The sequence below is a fragment of the Microcaecilia unicolor genome, chromosome 6 (genome assembly GCF_901765095.1).
Source record: "Microcaecilia unicolor chromosome 6, aMicUni1.1, whole genome shotgun sequence".
Lineage (NCBI taxonomy): Eukaryota > Metazoa > Chordata > Amphibia > Gymnophiona > Siphonopidae > Microcaecilia > Microcaecilia unicolor.
In genome coordinates this window covers 132,498,433-132,525,612 of record NC_044036.1, presented here as the reverse complement: position 1 = coordinate 132,525,612, position 27,180 = coordinate 132,498,433, and the positions used below count along the sequence as shown (strand labels likewise).

Below are 27,180 nucleotides of genomic sequence, written 5' to 3'. Positions count from 1 at the left end.
CCACTGCTACCATCTGCAGAGACTGAGAACAGACTGCATTCCAAGGGACTGCCAGCTCACATATACAGTGTCTTGAAGCTCAGTGTGTTCTTAGTCTCCATCTGCTGGTAGGGTGCATAACCCATCTGTGCCGGGGAATTCTCCTTAATCCCCCCTTTTTTATTTCCACTTCCAAATTAAAACAGAAGTCTCACTAGTTAATTGGCAGCATTTATATCTATTGGTTTGTAAAATGGAGGAAATTTTATAAACTCATTGTAAATAGCATCTTATAAAATAGTGACTGGCACAAAAGTACATCTGATAACACGATGGTGTATACTTGCCAGGGACAGAGTCTGGACAGACTGTGGGCTGAGTTTGCAAATACACACACAGATACACTAATCTATGAACTTAGCGCAATAATCACAGACATTTTCACTTGCCTACATGTCTTTATAAAATTGTGCTCAAATAGGCCCTACTTGTCCTCCTACAAAATTACCCTCCACTTATATAAGTGCCAGCACTTATATATGGAAGCTGCCATGCTGCTGCTGCTGCTCTTTGTGCAAAATGCTGCTCCTGCACATCCCTCTATGTAAGCTGACAGAAGACTCCATGTTCAATAGAACCTTCTGTAAAATACAGGGGGAAATAAACATTTCCTAGCCCAGATGACTCAATTTGGATATCAACGATCTGTCTACAATGAGCATTTATGTATCTTTATAAAATAACCGCACAAAGCCAACAAATGCACCTAAATACGCGTACACCTGCTCACGAGTTGGTATGAGAAGTCCATGCACAGTTTATAAAATACCCAAACCAATCAAAAATTGAAAGCGTATAAGTGATTGCACATAAAGCTTACTAGTTTTGATTGGTTTGCATCATATATTTTGAGCTTATGACATAATTATCATAGCCTTCTTATTAGTTTATAAAATAAACACAAGTCCACCTAAACTCTTCCCCAAACATGCTTACACTCAATCTGCCTACTTCATACTTGTGCAATATCTGGGACAATTTTATTAAAGCCCCAGGATTTACCCATGAAAAAAAACTTTATAAAAATACTCCAAATATGCTTAAAATTAGAGCAACCTGCTTTTTTAACAATTTGTTTTAAAAATAAACATAATCTTTGCTCCCCTCTGTGTATCTGGACTGGAAGAAGAGATAAGTTCTGACTAACAGTAGAAGACAGACTACAGGAAGGAGAATTTTCCCTTACCCCACATCAAGGGGATCTTTCACTAAGCTGCATTAATTAGCTTGCGCAGCTTTTACTACAAGGTAGGCGTTAATGTGGACTCATGATAACATCTCTTGCACATTAAAACCAGCAGCTTGGTACAAAAACCCAAGCTAGCTGCTTGGATGATCGGGGGGGGGGGGGGGGGGGGGGCATGAATGGGTGACAACACCCCAAGGAGCTGTCATGTTGACAGTTAAGTCCAGGCCACATTAAATACATGGGCTGATAGCACAGAGGGTCCCAGGCATGTAACACGGTGCCTGTGCACTAAAAGGACAGATACAGGAACCCCCACACACACACTGCATTTGCTTCACAGGCTTTGCATTTATCAAATGTTAATTTTTGCTCTTTTACACACAGTCCCCTGGATTCTATATATCGCGCCTAGAGATCGGCGCCAATTCTGTAACAATGCGTATAATTTAACAAGCTAATGAGCACTGATGACAGCACTTAACAAGCAATTATAAGCACTAAATGGCACGGATTAAAATTTAGGCACACAACTCACTAAGCGTATTCTGTAACGATGTGCACCGAACTTCTTAACGCGTGCAAGCAAAAAGGGGCGTGGTTATGGGTGGGGAAATGGGCATTTACATGCCTAGTTATAGAATATGGCCCAGTGTGCCTAAATCTACACACTGGGATTTACGCCACGTTTTCGTTGGTGTACATAAGTACATAAGTAATGCCACACTGGGAAAAGACTAAGGGTCCATCGAGCCCAGCATCCTGTCCCCGACAGCGACCAATCCAGGCCAAGGGCACCTGGCAAGCTTCCCAAACGTACAAACATTCTATACATGTTATTCCTGGAATTGTGGATTTTTCCCAAGTCCATTTAGTAGTGGTTTATGGACTTGTCCTTTAGGAAACCATCTAACCCCTTTTTAAACTCTGCTAAGCTAACCGCCTTCACCACCTTCTCCGGCAACGAATTCCAGAGTTTAATTATGCGTTGAATGAAGAAACATTTTCTCTGATTTGTTTTAAATTTACTACACTGTAGTTTCATCGCATGCCCCCTAGTCCTAGTATTTTTGGAAAGCGTGAACAGACGCTTCACATCCACCTGTTCCACTCCACTCATTATTTTATATACCTCTATCATGTCTCCCCTCAACTGTCTCTTCTCCAAGCTGAAAAGCCCTAGCCTCCTTAGTCTTTCTTCATAGGGAAGTCGTCCCATCCCCGCTATCATTTTAGTCGCCCTTCGCTGCACCTTTTCCAATTCCACTATATCTTTCTTGAGATGCGGCAACCAGAATTGAACACGATACTCAAGGTGCGGTCGCACCATGGAGCGATATAACGGCATTATAACTTCCTCACACCTGTTGTCCATACCTTTCCTAATAATACCCAACATTCTATTCGCTTTCCGAGCTGCAGCAGCACACTGAGCAGACGGTTTCAGTGTATTATCGACAACGACACCCAGATCCCTTTCTTGGTCCGTAACTCCTAATGTGGAACCTTGCATGACGTAGCTATAATTCGGGTTCTTTTTTCCCCACATGCATCACCTTGCACTTGCTCACATTAAACGTCATCTGCCATTTAGCCGCCCAGTCTCCCAGTCTCGTAAGGTCCTTCTGTAATTTTTCACAATCCTGTCGCGAGTTAACGACTTTGAATAACTTTGTGTCATCAGCAAATTTAATTACCTCGCTAGTTACTCCCATCTCTAAATATATTAAAAGCAGCGGTCCTAGCACAGACCCCTGAGGAACCCCACTAACTACCCTTCTCCATTGTGAATATTGCCCATTTAACCCTACTCTCTGTTTCCTATCCTTCAACCAGTTTTTAATCCACAATAGGACTTTTCCTCCTATCCCATGACCCTCCAATTTCCTCTGTAGCCTTTCATGAGGTACCTTGTCAAACGCCTTTTGAAAATCCAGATACACAATCCTGCTTATAATTGAAAGAGAAAAACGTCTATATTGCGACCCAAATCGGGAGATGGGTGTCTTTCTCCTGTGGGCGCCCAAATCGGTATAATCGAACGCCGATTTTGGGCGTTTCCAACTGCAATCCGTCGCGGAAACGGGTAAAGTTGATGGGGGCGTGTCGGAGGCGTGGTGAAGGCGGAACTGGGGCGTGGTTATAGGCCGAGGAGAGATGGGCGTCTTTAGCTGACAATCAAAAAAAAAAGGCGTTTTTACCGCAATTTTGAGTCACTTTTTTGGACCCTTTTTTTCACGAACAGGTCCCAAAAAAGTGCCCCAACTGACCAGATGACCACTGCAGGGAATCGGGGATGACCTCCCCGGACTCCCCCAGTGGTCACTAACTCCCTCCCACCAAAAAAACCCCCACTTTAAAAACTTTTTTTCCAGCCTCTATGCCAGCCTCAAATGCCGTACCCACCTCCATGACAGCAGAATGTGTTCTATCCTGTGACATGCTTTCCCTGGTTCTGATGTGGCTCTCGGGTGAGTGTGACACCCTTTCTGTTATGCGCACTGCAGAGTCACATCAGCAATGCATTGTGGTGGGTGTAGGGTATTGGGCTCCGTGATTCCACTAGCTTGTGGCAAATGCTCACGATGTTGGTAGTTGGTAGGCTCTACTCCCATGGTGCTTTTCCCCCTGCTTACTGGGTCAGAGTGTGCCCTGTTTTGTTTCCGGTAGTCCATGAGGTAGTGGCCATTTTTGTAAGCCAGCTTTAGATCCCTTTCACGTGTTAGCCACGTTACAGAACTTTGTTCTTACCTTGAATGTGGCTGAAAGAGGGCATTGTACACCATTCTGCCAGCTCTGATCTACTGCTAATCTCAGTACCAGGGAGACTCGTTGCCAGTGGGGCACAACCTCTGATCTGCAGTTAACTGTGAGTAAGCGTGCTTATTCCAATAAAGGACGTTTTCGGAGAGATTAGTCTTCAGGTGTCAACTGGTGTGCCAATGTTATATAGCAGCAACAAGTCCTAGAGGCCTGCGTGTATGCAGGTCCCTGGAGCACTTTTAGTGGGTACTGCAGTGCACTTCAGCCAGGTGGACCCAGGCCCATCCCCCCTACCTGTAACACTTGTGCTGGTAAATGGGAGGCCTCCAAAACCCACTGTACCCATATGTAGGTGCCCCCTTCACCCCTAAGAGCTATGGTAGTGTTGTACATTTGTGGGTAGTGGGTTTTGGGGGAGGGAGGTTGGGTGCTCAGGACCCGTGGTAAGGGAGCTATGCATGTGGGAGCGTTGTCTGAAGTCCACCGCACTGACCTCTAGGGTGCCCAGTTGGTGTCCTGGCATGTCAGGGGGGCGAGTGTACTACGAATCGTGGCCCCTCCCAAGACCAAATGGCTCGGATTAGGACGTTTTTGAGCTGGGCGTTTTTAGTTTCCATTATCGCTAAAAAAAACCAAACGCCCAGCTGAAAAACGTCCATTTTTTCGAAAATACGGTCTGTCCCGCCTCTTCACGTACCCGTTTTCGGACATAGACGCCCACGGAGATAGGTGTTCGCATTCGATTATGCCCCTCCACATCAACCGGCTCCCCTTTGTCCACGTTTGTTTACTCCTTCAAAGAACTGAAGTAAATCGGTCAGGCAAGATTTCCCCACACAAAAGCCGTGCTGACTCGGTCTCAGTAATCCATGTCCTTGGATGTGCTCTTTAATTTTGTTTTTAATAATAGCCTCTACCATTTTCCCCGGCACAGACGTCAGACTCACCGGTCTATAATTTCCCGGATCTCCCCTGGAACCTTTTTTAAAAATGGGCGTTACATTGGCCACCCTCCAATCTTCCGTTACCACACTCAATTTTAAGGATAAATTGCATATCACTAGTAGTAGCTCCGCAAGGTCATTTTTCAGTTCTATCAGTACTTTAGGATGAATACCATCTGGTCCAGGAGATTTGCTACCCTTCAGTTTGCTGAACTGCCCCATTACGTCCTCCAGGTTTACTGTGAAGTCAGTAAGTTTCTCCGACTCGTCCGCTTGAAATATCATTTCCGACACCGGTATCCCACCCAAATCTTCCTCGGTGAAGACCGAAGCAAAGAATTCGTTCAATCTCTCCGCTACGTCTTTGTCTTCCTTGATTGCCCCTTTTACCCCTCGGTCATCCAGCGGCCCAACCGATTCTTTTGCCGGCTTCCTGCTTTTAATATACAAAAAAAATTTTTTTACTATGTTTTTTTGCCTCTAATGTTACCTTTTTTTCGTAATCTCTCTTGGCCTTCTTTATCTGCGCCTTGCATTTGCTTTGACACTCCTTATGCTGCTTCTTGTTATTTTCAGACGGTTCCTTCTTCCATTTTCTGAAGGCATTTCTTTTAGTCCTAATTGTCACGTCCGTGGCCGTGACAACCCTCAGACTTACCCTGTTTCTGGGAGTCAGTGTCTGTGCTGGCTTCTGCTTGTCTCTGTGTCTGTCTTAGGTTCTCTCTGGCTCTGTGTGCTGATTGCCCTACTGAACCTCACCTGTGTGGGCTTTGCCTCTTCCAAGATGGCTGCCGCCTCCTCCTCTTTGCCAGTATCCAAGATGGCCCCCGCTGTTCCTTCCTATGGGCTGACTGCTCTGTGTGTCAAGCCTCTGTTTGGTTGCAAGGTGATTGCTGCAGCTGTGGCTCTGGTGTTAAAGGGCTTATTAATCACTTGGAGACTACAGTCCTGGCCTTTGCATCTCATCTAAAGGTCCTGGTGTATAGAGTGCTCTGTACACAGTTTCAGTGTTTGCTCTGTGTGAGTTTCTATGTTTGTTTAAACTAGCTAGCTTAGGCACCGTCTGGCTTGTAGCCTGTGTATAGCTTTGCTAGTGCTCTGTGTTTGTTTCCAGTGCATGACTAGCTAGCTTAGGCACCGTCTGGCTTGTAGCCTGTGTATAGCTTTGCTAGTGCTCTGTGTTTGTTTCCAGTGCATGACTAGCTAGCTTAGGCACCGTCTGGCTTGTAGCCTGTGTATAGCTTTGCTAGTGCTCTGTGTTTGTTTCCAGTGCATGACTAGCTAGCTTAGGCACCGTCTGGCTTGTAGCCTGTGCATAGCTCTGCTAGTTCTCTGTGTTTGTTCCTAGTGTTAGACTAGCCGCCCTTGCTAGCCACTATCCCAAGACTGTGTTTGTTCCTAGTGTTAGACTAGCCGCCCTTGCTAGCCACTATCCCAAGACTGTGTTTGTTCCTAGTGTTAGACTAGCCGCCCTTGCTAGCCACTATCCCAAGACTGTGATTGTTCCTAGTGTAGACTAGCCAGCTTAGGCACCGTCTGGCTTGTAGCCTGTGCATAGCTCTGCTAGTTCTCTGTGTTTGTTCCTAGTGTTAGACTAGCCGCCCTTGCTAGCCACTATCCCAAGACTGTGATTGTTCCTAGTGTAGACTAGCCTGCTTAGGCACCGTCTGGCTTGTAGCCTGTGCATAGCTCTGCTAGTTCTCTGTGTTTGTTCCTGGTGCAGACTAGCCAGCTTAGGCACCGTCTGGCTTGTAGCCTGTGCATAGCTCTGCTAGTTCTCTGTGTTTGTTCCTGGTGCAGACTAGCCAGCTTAGGCACCGTCTGGCTTGTAGCCTGTGCATAGCTCTGCTAGTTCTCTGTGTTGGTTCCTAGTGACAGACTAGCCAGCTTAGGCACCGTCTGGCTTGTAGCCTGTGTAAAGCTTTGCTAGTGTTCTGCGTTTGTTTCCAGTGCATGACTTGTTAGCTTGGGCACAGCTTAGTTGTTAGCTGGTGTATAGCCTTCCAAGTCTCCTGAGTTTGCTCTGTGTATGTTCCTGTGTATGACTGGTTTGCCTGGGTATAGCGTTCCTATTAGCCTGGGTACAGTTTACTAGTCATTGTGTTGAATCCTGCCGACTGCCAGAACCCGGACAGTCCCTGCTTGTCTGCCTTGCCTTCGCCTAGGTGCCAGGGGGCACTCCTGGATCTTCATTCCTGCTGTTCCTGTAAGTCCTACCGGCTGCCAGAACCTTAGGGCTCAACCCTCGGGGAAAGGCAGTCAAGTGTAGGTGAAGCCTAGGTCCAGGGTGTTCCAGTTCCGCGGGTTCCGCTCCAGTGTGTTCCAGTCCAGCGGGTTTCACTCCTGTATGTTCCAGTCCAGCGGGCCCCACTCCAGTGCGCACCCGTCCGGTGCGTTCCAGTTCCGAGTGTTCCGGTGTAGCACTCCAGTCCGGAGTTCCGGTCCAGTCTTGTTTCCTCTCTACCTGGAAGGTGATTTTGCCTGCCACTGCCGCTCCACGGTAGTGGCCTATGGACTCACAAACCCCGCGCTCCCGGGGAAGAAGCCTGAAGGTATGCCAAGGTCCTCGAGAGCGCGGCAAGCGCGAGAGACGCGACACTAATAGCTTCCTTCACCTCACTTTTCAACCAGGCCGGCTGCCTTTTGGAGTTCCGTCTTTCTTTTCTAATTAGTGGAATATGTTTGGCCTGGGCCTCCAGGATGGTATTTTTGAACAGCGTCCATGCCTGTTGTACAGTTTTTACCCTCTCAGTTGTCCCCCTAAGTTTTTTTTCCACCGTTCTTCTCATTTTATCATAGTCTCCTTTTTTAAAGTTAAACGCTAACGTATTTGACTTCCTGTGTATAGTTACTTCAAGGTTGATATCAAAACTGATCATATTATGATCACTCTTATCAAGCGGCCCCAGTACCATAACGTCCCTCACCAGATCATGCGCTCTACTAAGGACCAAGTCTAGAATTTTTCCTTCTCTCGTCAGCTCCTGCACCAGCTGCTCCATAAAGCTGTCCTTGATTTCATTAAGGAATTGTACCTCTCTAGCGTGTCCCGATGTTACATTTACCCAGTCTATATTTGGATAATTGAAGTCACCCATTATTATCACATTGCCCATTTTGTTTGCGTCTCTGATTTCTTTATCATTTCTGCGTCTACCTGCTCATCCTGGCGAGGAAGACGGTAGTACACTCCTATCACCGTCCTTTTCCCTTTTATACATGGAATTTCAACCCACAATGATTCAAAGGTGTGATTTGTGTCCTGCTGAATTTGTAATCTATCTGAGTCAAGGCTCTCATTAATATACAATGCTACCCCTCCACCAGTTCGGTCCACCCTATCACTACGATATACTTTGTACCCCGGTATGACAGTGTCCCACTGGTTATCCTCCTTCCACCAGTTCTCAGTAATGCCTATTATATCCAATTTTTCATTTAGTGCAATATATTCCAACTCTCCCATCTTATTTCTTAGACTCCTAGCATTTACATATAGACATTTCTGAGTATGTTTGTTGTTCCTATTTGCCTGATGCTTAATACTGGACACTACTGATTTGCCATCTTTTGTCTGATCTTTAGTTGTATTTAAGGGCACCTGGCCTATCACGGTCTGTTGTGCAACCTCACTATCCAGAAACCCTATCTTCCCTGTTTGTGAGGTATCTTTGCAAGATACCTTATCCTGAACCATGCGCTTTTGAGTGACTGTCGGCCTTTCCCCCATTTCTAGTTTAAAAGCTGCTCTATCTCCTTTTTAAATGCCAACGCCAGCAGCCTGGTCCCACCCTGGTTAAGGTGGAGCCCATCCTTTCGGAATAGGCTCCCCCTTCCCCAGAATGTTGCCCAGTTCCTAACAAATCTAAAACCCTCCTCCCTGCACCATCGTCTCATCCACTAAGTGAGACTCCAGAGCTCTGCCTGTCTCTTGGGCCCTGCGCGTGGAACAGGTAGCATTTCAGAAAATGCTACCCTAGAGGATCTGGATTTGAGCTTTCTACCTAAGAGCCCATATTTGGCTTCCAGAACCTCTCTCCCACATTTTCCTATGTCATTGGTATCCACATGTACCAAGACAGCGGACTCCTCCCCAGCACTATCTAGAATCCTATCTAGGTGACGCGTGAGGTCCGCACCAGGTAGGCAAGTCACCAGGTGATCCTCACGTCCACCAGCCACCCAGCTATCTATATGCCTAATGATCGAATCACCAACTACAACAGCTGTCCTAACCTTTCCCTCCTGGGCAGCACTTGGAGACATATCCTCAGTGCGAGAGGATAGTACATTCCCTGGTGGGCAGGTCCTGGCTACAGGAGTACTTCCTACTTCACCAGGGTGATGCTCTCCTTCTAGGAGACCTCCCTCCTCCAGGGTAGCACAAGGCCTACCAGACTGGAGGTGGGACTTCTCTACAACATCACTGTAGGTCTCCTCTATGTACCTCTCTGTCTCCCTCAGCTCCACCAAGTCTGCTACTCTAGCCTCAAGAGAACGGACACGTTCCCTGACAGCTAGGAGCTCTTTGCATCGGGCACCCACACATGACATCTCACCAACTGGGAGATAACCATACATGTGACACTCAATGCAAAAGACTGGATAGCACCCCTCTCGCTGCTGGACTGCTGACTCCATCTTAATGTTTTTGAGTTTTTCAATAATTTAAAACTTGCTACAGTATTAAGGATATTAGCCTAATATAACAGTGTCTTTTAGGTTATATAGTATATTTTATGATTTATTTAGTGTTTCCTTCTTAGATGGTAATGAAATGTATTTAAAACTCTGTAAGAGCACTCCTTGCTTGTTACTCTAATTACAATAACTGACTATAAATGAAGAGTTGTCCTGGGGGGGGGGGGGGGGGGGGTTGTAAATGGATGCGCGTAGATTTAGGTGCTGAAATATCAATTAAGCGTATTCTATAATCGGCGCCTAAATCTAGCTACCGACTATAGAATATACTTAGTCGGCAATGATTTCAGCGCCAATGTTTTAGGCACCATATATAGAATCTCCCCAAGTGCAAAATCCTACTGTACATTAGTAAAACAGCCCCCAAGTCTTGGATCACGTTGAAGGGAGGAGAAAATTTGCAAGAGCTAATAACACCATACCTGTTTGCCACTGAGTTGATAGAAGGATAGTTTTTGACCCCAGTCTGCCACAACTAAGATATCATTGTGTTCATCTCTACTAAATGCAAAACAAAGTTCAATATAAAACATGCTGAGAGAATATGAAACACCATAATGAGATTGTACAGAACCAACGCTGCACAGAAAGTCTGGGAAGAAGAGGATTCAGGATGACCCTTCCCTTCCTCTAATCAAATGTTAAAATGAAAAATACATTCTTTTCCTCACTTTCACTCTTGGAAGCGGTCATGCATGCCACGTGACTATTGGGTCAGCCTTGCTTCTAAACACTGCTGAATATCTCTGCAGCACAGTCAGGGCCAGCACTATCCAGACAGCCAAAATAATAAAGTCAGGAGAGCAATTTGCCTTTATGGATATTTAGCAGCACTATTCAGACATTGGAGTTAATATTGTTTACATTTTGGTAAACTGCTAAAAACCCACTTTTTTGGATTAAATTTACAGTTAAATGCACGAGATATCCATTTAGTAGTTTTTACTACCATTAAATATGTTATCTCCTAGGGTTGCCTAGTCTCTTTTAATTTTGTAATCTGCACAGATTAAGTAATAGTATGTAGTAGAATATAAATTATTTTATTGTATTTATTTATTGTACCCATGATAATGTCTGCTAAGGGAAATATCCAAATAATCCCAACAGTTAGCCAATATTTCCCTTTGAAGATCTGTCCTTGCAGAGAAAGTGATTTTGGTTTTCTTTTGCACTTCAACTCAGGGGGCAATTCTATAAAGATCACCAAAATTTGAACACCAAAATGCAGGGCACAGAGTGTGAATTCTATAATAGCATCTGGGTGCCCAGAACACTTCGAACACAGTGAAAAGGCAAAAAACAACAGCAAAGGTAACAAAAAGTGGCTGGAGATCTTCAATGACAATTCCTCAATCTGACTTGAAATGGCTGTGTTGCGTCAGGAATCTGCTTCTCTCAGGAGAATATAGGTTTGAGGTCAGAAAGGTCCCTTTGGGGCTCATTTTCAAAGCACTTAGCCTTCCAAAGTTCCATAGAAACCTATGGAACTTTGGAAGGCTAAGTGCTTTGAAAATATGCCTCTTAGTCAATCAAGTAATAAACCCGTCTTCCAACAATAAAGTCAATTGCCAATCGGAAGCCGCAGTTGCCATAATAAATAACACTGTCACAACAATATGAACAACGTACCAAATGATTCTCCCAGTTTACTGCTCTAGGCTGCATTCTTCTATAACGTCCCCTCTCTCTGGAATTCTTTTCCTCCTGTTATTAGGGCCGACTGGTCCTACATTCGATATAGGGCCTCCTTGAAAGTCCACCTCTTTGCCCTGGCCTTCACAATGTACCATAGAGTTGCTGGGGTTTGCTCTCAGGGGCTGATACACAAAGGCACCCGTTAAATACAAGTGCTGTGAGGAAAGTTACCAAGCCACAAACCGCGACCAATGCACAAAGGGGTTGGCAAGCAAATGAGATGCACGAATCTCCATTTGTGCATTGGTCACTGTTTGCGACTCAAAGCTGTCAAATGCATTTGACAGCTTGCCCACCACAGAGTTTTTAGAGTTCTGCCAGAGGGGTGGGGGGGACGCCTCAAGAGGGCATTCACCAGAGTCCAGCGGACTGCATCTCGAGCCCCCCCTCGCAACTCTAAAAACTCTGTGGTGGTCTAGCAAACCCCCACCCCTCACAGTAAAGCTACTGTAAAATCTAGCTCATTAAAGCTAGGCACTCTGGAGTTGGGAATCACAGGGAATGCTCGTTATAATACTAATGAGCTTGCTGTAATACATTTACATAGGGCTCTGGGTAGCTGCTAAGGGCACACATTAGAGCCACAGAAAAACCCTTTGTGCATTAGTCGCTAAACAACATTTGCTTTAGACCGGCTACAACCGGTCTAAAGCAAACACTGAAAGCTTGGTAAGCTTTGTGGATCAGCTCCTCAGAGCTGTGATTTCCCGCCTTCTTTTGTTCTCCCCCTCCTCCCTCTTCCCCTATCATATTGTACATTGTAGTTACTTTCCTTTTCTGTTTGCCTTTGTTTTAATTTTGTTAACTGCCTTGATTCTCGCTCTGAAAGGGGGTATATCAAGTACTCAGTAAGCTAAGCTAGATATCTAAGCATGCCATGTAAAAGGCAGGAGTAAAAGTGAGTGCATAAATATTGCACTTTTGTGTGTGACTTATAATATTCTTTAAGTTATACATGTAAGTGAGGGACATGTGTGCTATCTGCAGAATACTGCTTGGCTCCCAAGCAGCACTTACATGCGTGAATGTAACATTCATATGCACAAGTGCCAGTATTCTATACTCTTAGCGTGCAAATGACGCTTACATTTAGGCGTTAAGGTTATAGAACGAGGGGATTATTGACTTGCATCAATACACACTAGGTCAATTGTGTCTACAGCAAATTAGTAAGAAAGGTACAAAATCTTGAGTCCTTACTTGGATGGGTTCCAGCTGATGGACCATATTGGAGATAAGGTTCCACTGGGGCGTTCAATTTTAACTTTTTCTTCACCATTTTTATTCCTTATACTGACTATGCCATTGAACATGCCCAGAGCAAGATACTGGCCATCATTTGTCCAGCTAGCAAGAAAGCAACATGCAAGGAGATGTCAACAAGCAGTATACACACACACACACATCATAAAAACAGGCTAGCAGTAGAAAAATACTTTTTTAAGTGCTTGTCATATGCCATCATTGAGAGAAGGTTTCAAGCAGGGGTTCTCTTACTTTCCTCTTTATTTCCAGAAAGTCAGATCTGTAGGAGTAACTATGCAATGCTACGAACACATGCTGTACAATTTTGTCAAGAAAACATCTATTTTTGAATTACTATTTACAATTAAGCAGATTAGGGATCAGACACCTTCAGAAAGCATTTGAGAGTAATTTTATAATTAACTGAGGTGGTGACAAGTGTTATTTTCTGGTAAGCCTGGACATTCAATCTGCTCAAAAGCTAAGTTTTGCTTTAAAAGGTTTTTTTTTATGTATAAGAAAAAAAGAAAAAAATGTTTGAATGACTAAATATTGAAATGACTTATAATATACTATACTTGGATGATGGAAGCTTAACAGGTTAAATATACAACTTGCCTGTGATAAAACTGAGGCTTTTCCTTCCTACCAAGGTAAAGGTCTTGAGAATTACTAGAATACTGCACACATATTTGGTAGGTTTTTTTTTTTCTTATTGTTGATGGGGTTTTACTTCACTCCATCTTAGCTGCGTTTGTGATTCCTGAATTGTTTTCAGCTTACTTATAAACTATATGCAGATGAAAGAACACAGACATCTGGGGCAAATAATTGATGAAGCTTTAAGGAGCTGGGCACTATAAGAGGTCCGATAGCTCTCCTATGTACCCATCTGATGCCGCTATATCTTTTCAGTATGCCAAAAATGAATCTAGCATTATAGTGTGTTTCATCTTAATACACTGGTTGCTTTTGTTGCCATGCTTTCTACTACTCCTATTTGCTACTTTGCCATCAAAACCATGACAGAGAAGGCTGTCTCCGATAATTCCCACTCCTCCGGATCCAGAGAGTACAAGCTCAAAATCTGCCTAAATGATCTGGCCACCAGCTATGCAAGCTGCTCATAATGCCTGAAGATGGGGCATCTTTCTGAGCTACTGCTGCACACCTCATTCCTCCCTGCCTGTTGCTAGAACACCATTGTAGTTTCTTGGAAAATATCCTGATGGCTCTGCCTTGAACTGGGGAACATTTTAGTCCCTTGTGCCACCTGGCCTTGGCATCCATCATTATAACCTAGTAGGGAGTCTCCAATTCTGTACTTTTCATCAGACTCCAAGAAGTAAGCGATTACTTTAGACTGACTCGCACAGCTGATGTCCATGAAAGGCAGCTGTTGTAACTGCAGCTGAGCTGAACACCAGTCCAGCAGCAACTGCTGCAGCAGGCCCACAGAACCAAGTCAATGATTGTCACCTTGGAACCTAGAAACTGCATATAATCCCATGTTCAAGGAGCTCTTAATACAGAAGAATTGCCATACTGGGTCCATTTAGCCCATAGATGACAGACTAGACTTACTGTGATCTGTATCTTACTTTGATATTGGTCTTTTGGGGGTAATTTTATAAAGATTTTTCCAAGTGTAAAGTCCGTTTTATGCACAGAAAAGGTCCTCCCTCTCTTATTTATATGTTTATGCGCATATAATGTACATGTGCCTTCAAAATGGCATATACTTCTACACATGCCGCACACAGGCATTCCTGGAAGCGGAGTTGTGATTTACATGTATCTCTTATAAAATACGTAGGTACAGACATGGGTTCTAACACACATTTATACCCATTCCAGGCAAATGCATCATTTGCTTTAAGTATCAGCTCAAATGGGGGTAGTTTTTAAAGGGATTTACACCAAGAAACAGAGGTTTATGTGTGGAACTGGATAGTTATAAAACTGCCTCAAGTATAATGATAGTTTGCACATATTCATACCCACAATGAGCAGAGATCACACTAGGGCCGGGGTTGGGATGGGACTGAATTTTGAAAAGTGTGTGTAAAGTTTTCTTAAAACATCTGTACACATTAAAACAGCAGCTGTATATAAGTGAGGGGAGGGCAAGGGATGGCCCAGTGGGATAATTTTCAGCTACTTTCCCCCTATTAAATATAGGTATAAAATCATGCAAATATGTGATCAGCAAGTTAGACAACCTGTAACAAAGGGGCTCATTTTCAAAACACTTAGACTTACAAAGTACCATAGGTTACTAAGGAACATTTGCTTTGACATGCGCCTCAAAGTCACCCAAAGTTTGAGAGATCATCTAGCCCACAAGCCACACTTACCTACAGCAGGTGATTTTACTGCTAGTTTTATGTTTGGAAACCGATTTCTGCTCAGGAGACCACAAACCTTAAAATAAGAAGAGCAGGTAAATCCCATTAGACCAGCAAGGAACACATTTGTCTTTCAGCTTTAAGAAGTTGTGACAGTACATGTAGTAAAAAGGACATGACCGTGAAGGAGGCATATATAAGCACTTGAAGATTTGACATGTTATACGGATCCCATGAAGAAGCCATGGGAGATGAAATGGGTCCCCATTGGGATTGTTTCAAAAGCGGTAGTTAAGTGCTTCCTTTTTTCCTGCTTTGATGTTACCTGTTAGAATATCTTTGAGAGAACAGAGAAGACTGACACAGGGTGCAAGAATAGACATTTAAATCCATTCATTTAAATGTAAAAAAAAAAAAAGAATTTTTTTTTAACAAATAAGCAATTATAGTATTAAATAAAGATTGAGTGTCCTATGGAGGGTTTTTGACCAATTTTTGAAATAGAAAGCTATGAGTAGAGTTAAGCTGGTTTTATATCCAATACCAGCAATTATACTGTACTGATGCAGCCAGCTGAGGTCTTGAGATATGGGCGTCCCCGACCGTATTATCGAAACGAAAGATAGATGCCCATCTTGTTTCAATAATACGGTTTCCCCGCCCCTTCGCGGGGGCGTCCTGCGAGGATGTCCTCAGCAAAACTTGGGTGCCCTGTTCAATTATGCCCCTCCACATATCTTACACTGTATTTGGCCACTATGGGCTAAATTCAGTAAATAGCAGCCATATCTGATTATTAAGGGAATGAAAAGTGACAGCACATTGTATCAATTCTAACCTCTGGAAAAGAACATACCAACATCGCTGGAGGAGCAGGATGCAAGCTGGTGAGTCACAGGGTTGTATGCAACACACTGAATTGAATCATTGTGACTGAAAAGAAAAAAAAAAACCATTTCATCATAAGGCACCAAAATGCACACAATCATTCTAAGCTTTCAGAACCAGTGAACATGGAGCGAGGTTCAAAGGATGATACCCCCCGCAGAGGGGACTACAAAATTTGATAAATCACTTACGTGTATTTCAGAATGCCTTCTAGCTTGGAAGTCCAAATAATAACACTTTTGTCAGCAGAGCCAGATGCAAAACGTTTCCCTGTGAATTCATAACAGGAAAAACATTTTTAATTCAATTTTGTATTGTTAATGCAACATTGATCCTCTGTTACTTCATTAAAAAGGGCAATTAAAAATGTGTACTGGCATCATATTAAAATAGTAACTATTGTACACTAATTCTTTTAAGATGAACTGATTATTTTAATACATATAATTAAACATTATAATTACTACTGAATTCAAAAAAGAAAGGAAAAAAGTGGGTTGAGGTGGGATAAAACAAAGATGCTATTTACCATCTTTAGCATAAGCCACACAATACACTGTGTCCTTGTGTCCCTTCAATGGCTGAATTAAAGTCCCATCTGATGTGTCATAAACCTGCAGACAAGAGGCACAGCCAACAGATAACATTACCAATCAAGTCTTCGAAAACTGCCTAGTGGTACAGGCACGTAAGAGTTGGCACTCAGGAAACCCAGATTTTCATGCAATGTACGAACAGACATTCCAGGGATGAAGAATTGGCAAAGTGGGGGCAGTATCAGAACTTCAAAAATCTGACTTTGGAAACTTTGATCAAGACGTCCAGAATCCAAATAGCAAATATATCAATTTTTTAAACAGCAAAACTTTTAATTTTTTTTCGAAAATGGCCACTTGCTAGATGATTTTGTGCTCTGTGCATTTATCTTTTTGGTTTATTTTCAGGGGAAAAAAAACATCCAAGTGTAAAACACACAAAATCAAGCCACTGGGATGTGGGGGCGGGGGGGGGGGGGGGGCAGCATTCTTAGTAGCCTGGCTACACAGACATCCCAGCAGAGTAGTGAGACACCCTAGAGGGCACTGCAGTGGACTTCACATAAAACATCGCAGCTACACATCTCACATTTGCTCTCTTATATTGTATGGTGCCCTCCAACGCCCACCAAAAGCTACTATACTCCACTATTATTGCCCTTATATATGCAGGTGTCACCTATATGTGGGTACAATAGGTGTTTGGTGGGTTCACACTTTCCACCACAAGTGTAACAGTTAGAGTGGGTTATGGGCCCGGGTCTCCTTCCTACTTAACAATAGGCAACTCCAAGGACCTGCTTACTGCTCCAACAGGACTGGCTAAACATCTGAGGCTGTCGTAGAGGTTGGTACGTACTATTTCTTTCACATCTTTGGGGAATAGGAGGGGGGTCAGTGACCACTAGGGGAGTAAGGGGGGGTGTCAGTCCTTTATTCCTCCAGTGGTCATCTGGTCATTTAGAGCACTTTTTTATGTCTTAGTCGATATTAAAAAAGATCTAGATCAAAATATCTTAGTTTTAGACCTGGACTTTTTTGTTTTGTTCCATTATGGCTGAAAAACATCCAAGTCTTAGAAAAGCACAAATCTCGCCCATAACATGCCCCTTTGACAGTTAGAGATGCACTGCAGATGAACAGCACAGAAAAACACCTGAAAATGGGTTTCAAAAATACCGATTTGGACATTTTGGCAAGAAAAACATCCATCTGCTGGTTTGTGCCACTTTTTGAATGTTTTTCTGTTTCGAAAATGAGCCCCTGTGTGTGACTTACCTGTGGGATCATCATTCACTCCCCCCCCCCCCCCCACGGTACCAGGCATATCAGTAAAAAATGAATGCTCAGAAGTTACTGATAATCTTTCCTCAGAATCTTAAGGAGATGAAGGAAAAAGTTCTCCCAACTCCTTAAGTGCAGACAATTTCCTCTTTTTTGAAAGATTCTCTTCAGAAAGAGGCTGAGAAGCAAGAATGAAAGAAACAGGCTGTTTGCTCTTTCACAGGAAAGCCTGATATTAAAAAAAAAAAAAAAAAAAAAAAAAAAAGAGTACAAATTCAGGTGAAAAGGGCAGCGAGGAAGCCCCCTGATCTGTGTGAGCCAGCTCCAGCACCTTAAGTTTGGTGGAATTTGTAATTCAGCTGGTTTAACACAAAGTTTACACAAGCCTGATGGCAATAGCCAACTACCACAGTGGAAACGTTTTTTTAAAAGTTCAGCAATGCTCTTGTACTCACAGTTTGTAGATACTCTCTGTCAGCCCGTTTGCTTCAAAAGTACTGTAAAATCCTATAAGTTCCCACACCAAAGCTAATTCTCAAAGAGAAATGCTAAGGTAAAGCATTGGGGGGGTTTGTATGTTTTTAAGTGGCAGGAGAAAATTAGCTAGGGAAGAACAGAGGCAGAGAAGTCGTAATGGGGGAGTAGGGAGGGACCTAGCACCACTAGGTTTACACCTGAGGAACAGCACTATTTCAACCCCAACTCAACTGAACCTGATAACAGGACAGGAGACAGAGGCACAGGGAACATCTATCCAACTGCTGGAGAAAGAGAATACTGAGTGAGTTCTAATGCACCAGTGCTTGTATGGCACTACTCGTTAGTATTCTCTATCTCCACCTGCTGGCGGATGGGCACAACCCATTAGTCTGGATTGACATTTTGGTGACATAATGGAAATGCATTTCTTTCTACTTTTACTTAAGTACTTTGAAAAACACTGGATTTTTGGACGTTTTTCACAAAACATCCAAAATCGGATTTAGACATCATATCGAAAATGTCCCTCCACACATTGAGCTGGTGCTGCTAAAAATTTAAGTATAAGCATACATATATCTATACATAAAAGACCCCCAAATACTGGCACTATTCCCCAAATTCTATATGAGGTGCGCGTCCTAATTTGCATGTGATTGAATAACAAGCCAATTAGCACCAATAATTGAGTCCTATTATCAATGCTAATTGGAATTAATTCAAATTTACATGTGTATTTTTACATGCAAGTACAAACACTGGGTGAAGCCAGGTCAGGAGCGTACCTTTAATTTAGGAACATAGTTATAGAATAAAGGGAATCTGTGCCTAATTTAGGCGTGGGGGATTTACGCCAAGGTTTCTCTGGTATACATGGTCACACTTAAATGCAATTGCAGCTCCTAGCACTAGTCCATAAACAGTGTCTAACATTTATAAAATTTAGCCCTATAAGGATAAGTTATACATTTGGCTCAGATGGCCCAAATCATGGTTATCCCATGTCTGAGCCTAATATATAATCTATACATATAGAGGCTGAATATTAACATCTACATGTGTCATTTGTACATATTTTCGGCCTTTACCACTTCCCTTTTACTCTATATATAGAGTTATACCTATAGGGGGAGATTCTATATATGGCACCTAAAAACCTGCCGCTGAAATCAGTGCCGACTAAGCACATTCTATAACTGGTGCTTAGATTTTGGCACCAACTATAGAATATGCTTAGTTGATATTTCAGCGCCTAATCTATGCACATTCATTTACACCAATGAAAACATGGCGTAAATCCCAGCGTGTAGATTTAGGCACATTGGGCCATATTCTATAACTGGGTGCACAAATTTTGGAACACCCACAATGCCCATTTACCTGCCCATAACCACACCCCTTTTTGCCTGTGCGTGTTAGAAGTTCTACTTAGCAATTTGTGCGCCTAAATTCTAATCAGTGCCAATTAGTGCTCATTATTGCTTGTTAAGTTATGCACATCGTTATAGAATCTGTGCTGGTTTTGGCACAGATCTCTAGGTGCGCTATATAGAATTCAGGGGATAGTGGATTTATACATATAGCACCTATGGAGGTTAATTCTAGGAACCCAGAGGGCATCTGATAGGCACCTATTCTATAAAGGAAAGCAGGTGCCCAGTGATGCCCACGTAATTTATGTAAGTTATCCGCACATATTCTACCTTCTCTTACGTCAGCCCAAAATCTTGGAATGTGCTACCAAGGCAGCAGAAAGTGAATGATACATACCTGTAGCAGGTGTTCTCCGAGGACAGCAGGCTGATTGTTCTCACGACTGGGTGACGTCCGCGTCAGCCCCCACCAACCGGAACAAAACTTCGCGGGCGGTCCCGCACGTGCGTGACCGTTCCCGCTCAGTTGAATGACAAGCAAAAATGATGAAAACGCAACTCCAAAGGGGAGGAGGGAGGGTAGGTGAGAACAATCAGCCTGCTGTCCTCGGAGAACACCTGCTACAGGTATGTATCATTCACTTTCTCCGAGGATAAGCAGGCTGCTTGTTCTCACGACTGGGGTATCCCTAGCTCTCAGGCTCACTCAAAACAAGAATCCAGGTCAATTTAACCTCGCAACGGCGAGGGTACAACAGAAATTGACCTACGAAGAACAACTAACTGAGAGTGCAGCCTGACCAGAATAAATTCGGGTCCTGGAGGGTGGAGTTGGATTTAAACCCCAAACAGATTCTGCAGCACCGACTGCCCGAACCGACTGTCGCGTCTGGTATCCTGCTGGAGGCAGTAATGTGATGTGAATGTGTGGACAGATGACCACGTCGCAGCCTTGCAAATCTCTTCAATAGTGGCTGACTTCAAGTGAGCCACCGACGCTGCCATGGCTCTGACACTATGAGCCGTGACATGGCCCAGTAGAGTCAGCCCAGCCTGGGCATAAGTGAAGGAAATGCAATCTGCTAGCCAATTGGAGATGGTGCGTTTCCTGACAGCGACCCCTAGCCTGTTAGGGTCGAAAGAAACAAACAATTGGGCGGACTGTCTGTGGGGCTGTGTTCGCTCCAAATAGAAGGCCAATGCTCTCTTGCAGTCCAATGTGTGCAACTGACGTTCAGCAGGGCGGGTATGCGGTCTGGGAAAGAATGTTGGCAAGACAATTGACTGGTTAAGATGGAACTCCGACACCACCTTCGGCAGGAACTTTGGGTGGGTGCGGAGCACTACTCTGTTGTGATAAAATTTGGTATACGGAGCATGAGCTACCAGGGCTTGAAGCTCACTGACCCTACGAGCTGAAGTAACTGCCACCAAGAAAATGACCTTCCAGGTCAAGTACTTCAGATGGCAGGTATTCAGTGGCTCAAAAGGAGGTTTCATCAGCTGGGTGAGGACGACGTTGAGATCCCATGACACTGGAGGAGGCTTGATAGGGGGCTTTGACAAAAGCAAGCCTCTCATGAATCGAACGACTAAAGGCTCTCCAGAGATGGCTTTTTTTTTTATTTTTTTTTTTTTTATTTATAAGATTTTAATTTTTACATCAAGTATACATCTTGAATAGAAAAGATGGTTATAATAGTTCCTTTTCCAGTTATACAAGAAAAACAATACAGGCAAATACAATAAACTAAATTATCATCTTTAGTCCACAATAGAAAGGGAGCCCCTACTAACTTAAGGAAATAATAAAAAAAAATCAGAAAAGCAATTTCTAATTAAGAATAAAGTGGCTGGTGAGAGCAATCGGGAATTTAAATCAATCATGGAGTTGAAGTTGTTACAGTTATTGGAAATGGAGATGAAGAATCTCTCAGTTTAGCCTCTAGAAAAGTATTTAGTTGCCTTGCCTCAAAAAATACATACTTTACTGAATTCAATTTTATTACACACTTGCATGGGAAATTCAGCCAGAAAAGTGCTCCTAATTGTAATACCTTCGGCCTTAATTTAAGGAATTCCTGTCTTTTTCTCTGGGTCGCCCTAGAGATGTCTGGATACATTCTAATTTGGCAACCTAAGAAATCCTGACTTTTATTAAGAAAATATTGCTTAAGTATCCAGTCTCTATCTGGCTGAAGTATGAAAAATACTTTAAGAGTAGCAGTTGTTAAACCCACATTCTCTCCTTCTATTATTTGAGTCAAGTCCAAGTTCAAGTCTAATGTCTTTGGCGGAGGAACCATCTTATCCTCCTGTAACAGTTCTTTTTTCCGATTAGGTTCTATATAGTAGATCTTGGATATCGGAGGGTGGGATTTTTCTGGAATCTTTAAATTCTCAGTTAAGTACTGTTTAAAGGTTATCAGTGGTGAAATAGCCAACTGCTTAGGAAAATTTATCAACCTCAGAGTATTTGATCGTTGATGATTTTCTAAAATTTCAATCCTGTGTTGTAGAAAAATATTTTCCTTGATCAAATTCATCTGAATCTGTTGACAGTTTTGAACAGCAGCTGAGTTGTTTTCCATACTTTTACCCAGAGAAGTTACTTTTGTCTCTAATTCAGATATGCTTCCAATATCTAAATTACATTTCTGGGTAAATTGAGTAAACTTCTGCACAAATGAGGCTTCCAGTCCCACAAGTGCCTCCCATATATTTTCTAGTGTAATATTTTGAGGCTTACAAGGCAAAAACGACTTACTTGGGGTTCCCAAGTCAGGAAAAGAGGGTAAATCCGAGTTTCCTCCTGTGTCTCCATGGTCTTCCCCAGTAATCTCTTCTCCTCCGCTCGCACCCGCTTCCATCGATGCGGGGTTTGTCGGCGTCTCTGACACCACTTCGGCGCCCGCACCAGGAGACCCCGTCGGAGTTTTCTCATCCGGAGTATTCTGGGCCATAGTTGACGCCATCGCCGGCATCGGAGGAGGAATCCTCACTTCGGGACTGAGCGTTGTTTCCGCCTCAAGCCGAGGGAGCGAGGGACCTCCCTCCGCTCCTCTTGGCAGCGAGGATAATCCCGTAGTCGTTCCCGATAGAAGGAAGCGGTCAAGCGTTGCAGTTCTAGGAAGTACAGGAATCGCGGGTCCAATTCGCTGTTTGCCTCTCCTTTTAGGCATAATTTGAGTAAGTAGATAGCTTCTCAAGGTATTAAGTGACTGCAACGGTCAGAGCGACTTCCTATGCTGCTCATTCAGCCGCCATCTTGCTCCCTCCAGAGATGGCTTTACCTTCCACACGATAATGGTAAGCACTAATCGCACTAAGGTGATTCCTTACTGAGTTGGTCTTGAGGCCAGACTCTGATAAGTGCAGAAGGTATTCAAGCAGGTTCTGTGCAGGGCAAGAACGAGGTTCTAGGGCATTGCTCTCACACCAAACGACAAACCTCCTCCACTTGAAAAAGTAACTCTTTTTAGTGGAATCCTTCCTAGAGGCAAGCAAGACCCGGGAGACACCCTCAGACAGGCCCAACGCAGTGAAGTCTACGCCCTCAACATCCAGGCCGTGAGAGCCAGAGACTGAAGGTTGGGGTGCAGCAACGCTCCGTCGTTCTGCGAAATGAGAGCCGGAAAACACTCCAATCTCCACGGTTCTTCTGAGGACAACTCCAGAAGAAGAGGGAACCAGATCTGACGGGGCCAAAAGGGCACTATCAGAATCATGGTGCCGCGGTCTTGCTTGAGCTTCAGTAAGGTCTTCCCCACCAAAGGTATGGGAGGATAAGCATACAGGAGGCCGGTCCCCCAATGAAGGAGAAAGGCGTCCGACGCTAGTCTGCCGTGTGCCTGAAGTCTGGAACAGAACAGAGGCAGCTTGTGGTTGGTCTAAGAGGCGAAAAGGTCTACCGAGGGGGTGCCCCACTCTCGGAAGATCTTGCGTACCACTCTGGAATGAAGCGACCACTCGTGCGGTTGCATGACTCTGCTCAGTCTGTCGGCCAGACTGTTGTTTACACCTGCCAGGTATGTGGCTTGGAGAAGCATGCCGAACTGGCAAGCCCAACGCCACATCCCAACGGCTTCCTGACACAGGAGGCGAGATCCGGTGCCCCCCTGCTTGTTGGTGTAATTCATTGTAACCTGATTGTCTGTCCGAATTTGGATAATTTGGCAGGACAGCCGATCTCTGAAAGCCTTCAGTGCGTTCCAGATCGCTCGGAGCTCCAGGAGGTTGATCTGCAGATCCTTTTCCTGGAGGGACCACAGACCCTGGGTGTGAAGCCCATCGACATGAGCTCCCCATCCCAGGCGAGATGCATCCGTCGTCAGCACCTTCGTGGGCTGTGGAATTTGGAATGGACGTCCCAGGGTCAAATTGGTCCGAATGGTCCACCAGAGCAGTGAAGTACGGCAACTGGTGGAGAGGCGGATGACATCTTCTAGATTCCCGGTGGCTTGAAACCACTGTGAAGCTAGGGTCCATTGAGCAGATCTCATGTGAAGACGAGCCATGGGAGTCACATGAACTGTGGAGGCCATATGACCCAGAAGTCTCAACATCTGCCGAGCTGTGACCTGCTGAGACACTCTGGTCTGTGAAGCCAGGGACAGGAGGTTGTTGGCCCTCGCTTCGGGAAGGAAGGCCTGAGCCGTCTGGGTATTCAGCAGAGCTCCTATGAATTCCAGAGACTGGGTTGGCTGGAGATGGGACTTTGGGTAATTTATCACAAACCCCAGCAGCTCCAGGAGTTGAATAGTGCACTGCATGGACCGGAGGGCTCCTGCCTCCGAGGTGTTCTTGACCAGCCAATCGTCGAGATATGGGAACATGTGCACTCCCAGCTTGCGTAGATATGCCGCTACCACCACGAGGCACTTTGTAAACACCCGTGGGGCAGAGGCGAGCCCAAAGGGCAGCACACAATACTGAAAGTGCCGTGCGCCCAGGCGGAATCTGAGATACTGTCTGTGAGCTGGCAGTATCGGGATGTGAGTGTATGCGTCCTTTAAATCCAGGGAACATAGCCAATCGTTGTTCTGAATCATTGGCAGAAGGGTGCCCAAGGAAAGCATCCTGAACTTTTCTTTGACCAGGAATTTGTTCAGGCCTCTCAGGTCTAGGATGGGACGCATCCCCCCTGTTTTCTTTTCCACAAGGAAGTACCTGGAATAGAATCCCTGCCCTTCCTGCCCGGGTGGTATGGGCTCGACCGCATTGGCACTGAGAAGGGCGGAGAGTTCCTCTGCAAGTACCTGCTTGTGATGGGAGCTGAAGGATTGAGCTCCCGGAGGACAATTTGGTGGCAGGGAGGCCAAATTCAGGGCGTATCCGCACCGCACTATTTGGAGAACCCACTGGTCGGAGGTTATGAGAGGCCACCTTTGGTGAAAAAATTTTAACCTCCCTCCGACCGGCAGACCGTCCGGTACGGACACTTTGAGGGCGGCTATGTTCCCGTGGATCCAGTCAAAAGCCCGTCCCCGGCTTTTGCTGTGGAGGCGCAGGGGGCTGCTTAGGCGCACGCTGTTGACGAGAACGAGCGCCCTGGGGCTGTCCCTGTGCCTGACGAGGCCTTCGGGCCGGCTGGGTGTACCTACGCTTGGTAAAGGCATAGGGTGCAGCCTGCCGGGCCCGGGAAAAACGTCCACCTGCTGAGGTGGATGCTGAAGGCGCCCTGTGGGAGAGCTTGTCGAGGGCGGTTTCCTGCTGATGCAGTTGGTCCACCAGCTGCTCGACCTTCTCACCAAAAATATTATCCCCCCGGCAAGGGACGTCGGCCAGTCTCTGCTGGGTGCGGTTGTCCAGGTCAGAGGCACGCAGCCATGAGAGCCTGCGCATCACTATACCTTGGGCCGCAGCACGAGATGCCACGTCACAGGTGTCATATATACCCCTGGACAGGAACTTTCTGCACGCCTTCAGCTGCCTGACCACCTCCTGAAAAGGCCTGGACTGCTCCGGCGGGAGCTTGTCAACCAGATCCGCCAGTTGCTTCACATTATTCCGCATGTGTATGCTCGTGTAGAGCTGGTACGACTGGATGCAGGTCACGAGCATGGAAGATTGGTAGGCCTTCCTCCCAAACGAGTCCAGAGTGCGAGACTCCCGCCCCGGGGGCGCCGAGGCGGTATCCCTCGAACTCCGTGCCCTCTTGAGAGCAGAGTCCACGACCGCCGAGTCATGAGGCAATTGGGGCCGCATTAACTCTGGGTCCGAGTGGATTCTGTATTGGGACTCTGCTTTCTTGGGGATGGTGGGATTAGATAATGGTCTCATCCAGTTCCGAAGCAGTGTCTCTTTGAGGACACTGTGCAACGGTACCGTGGAGGACTCTCTAGGTGGTGATGGATAATCGAGGACCTCGAGCATCTCAGCCCTCAGCTCATCCACAGAGACCACGGGGTAGGGAATGCAGATAGACATATCCTTGACAAAGGAGGCAAAGGAGAGGCTCTCAGGAGGCGAGAGCTTTCTCTCTGGTGAAGGCGTGGGGTCGGAGGGAAGGCCCACAGACTCCTCTGAGGAGAAATATCTGGGGTCCTCCTCCTCCCCCCACGAGGCCTCTTCCTCGGTGTCGGACATAAGCTCATGTAGCTGAGTCCTCAACCGGGCCCGGCTCGACGTTGAGGCACCGAGGCCTCGGTGTCGTCGAGCGGTGGACTCCTGCGCCGGCGGGGACGAAGCTCCCTCCATCGACGTCGACGGGGACTCCACCTGCGTGGCGGTCGAGACCGGTGCCGCAAGCGGCGTCGAAGGCCTCGGCACCGGGCTAGAGCTCGCCGGCGCCACAGTCAACGGCGCCGAGGGCGCAAGCACCCCCCGGCGCCAGCACAGTCTGGCGCATCAGCCCTTCCAGGATCCCCGGAAGGATGGCTCGGAGGCACTCGTCCAGGCCCGCTGCCAGGAAAGACGGGGGGGCCGGTAGAGGCGTCGGTGCCAGAAGCTGCTCGGGTCCAGGAGACTGCACCGAAGTGCTGGGACCCTGACGCGGTGGTACCTCTACTACAGAGGGGGACCTCTCCTCTCGACGCGGACGCTTCCTCGGCGTCGACTCCTCTCCGGCGCCGGGGGCCGGATGCATCGATGGCGACCGATGACGGTGCTTCTTAGATTTCTTGCGATGCCCGTCATCGGCGCTAGGTGGAATGGAGGAGGAGGAGGTCGATCCCCCTCGGCCTCGAGGGACCGGGTCCGACAGGGTTCGGTCCCGAGGGCCCTGGGTAGAGGGAGTGACCGGGGCCGACTGCCCACGCGGCCTCTCACCCCTGCCGTCACCGGAGGACCGGCGGGCCGACGGGACCTGTGCTCCTGGGGTCGATGCCATCGGTGCCGATTTCGTCGACATCGATACCGGTACCGAAGAACCGGCCGTCGATACCGATGCCGTCGAGGTCGACGTCAAGGGGCCGGCGCAAGTTCCAAAAAGACGGTCCCGAAGAACTTGCCTCGCTACCTGAGTCCGTTTCCGGAGACCAAGACACAAAGTACACAACTTGGTATCGTGCTCCGGCCCGAGGCACTGGAGGCACCAAGCGTGAGTGTCGGTCTGCGAGATAGGCCGGCCGCACCGACCACACTTCTTAAATCCACTCGGGACCTTCGAGGACATCGACGGAAAAATCACGTCGGCGAAATCAAAGTCGTCAATGGTGGCGGTAAAATCACACCTTGAAAAGAAATCGACCGCGC

At 45.9% G+C, this 27,180-nt stretch overlaps 1 protein-coding gene across 3 annotated transcripts in view; it reads right to left on the bottom strand.

Moving 5' to 3' along the window:
- The window catches only part of IFT122 (intraflagellar transport 122), a 97,200-nt gene that overhangs the window by 59,283 nt on the left and 10,737 nt on the right, over nucleotides 1-27,180 (bottom strand). For 2 of the 3 annotated variants that reach the window (XM_030206594.1, XM_030206596.1), the window contains exons 3-8: nucleotides 16,342-16,426; nucleotides 16,004-16,082; nucleotides 15,781-15,857; nucleotides 14,934-15,000; nucleotides 12,532-12,678; nucleotides 10,056-10,134 (exon numbers count right to left, since the gene is read on the bottom strand). In XM_030206594.1, the coding sequence (XP_030062454.1) occupies nucleotides 10,056-10,134; nucleotides 12,532-12,678; nucleotides 14,934-15,000; nucleotides 15,781-15,857; nucleotides 16,004-16,082; nucleotides 16,342-16,426 (534 nt within the window). The remainder of the gene's footprint in view (nucleotides 1-10,055; nucleotides 10,135-12,531; nucleotides 12,679-14,933; nucleotides 15,001-15,780; nucleotides 15,858-16,003; nucleotides 16,083-16,341; nucleotides 16,427-27,180) is intronic. The other variant, XM_030206595.1, reaches the window with a different exon arrangement.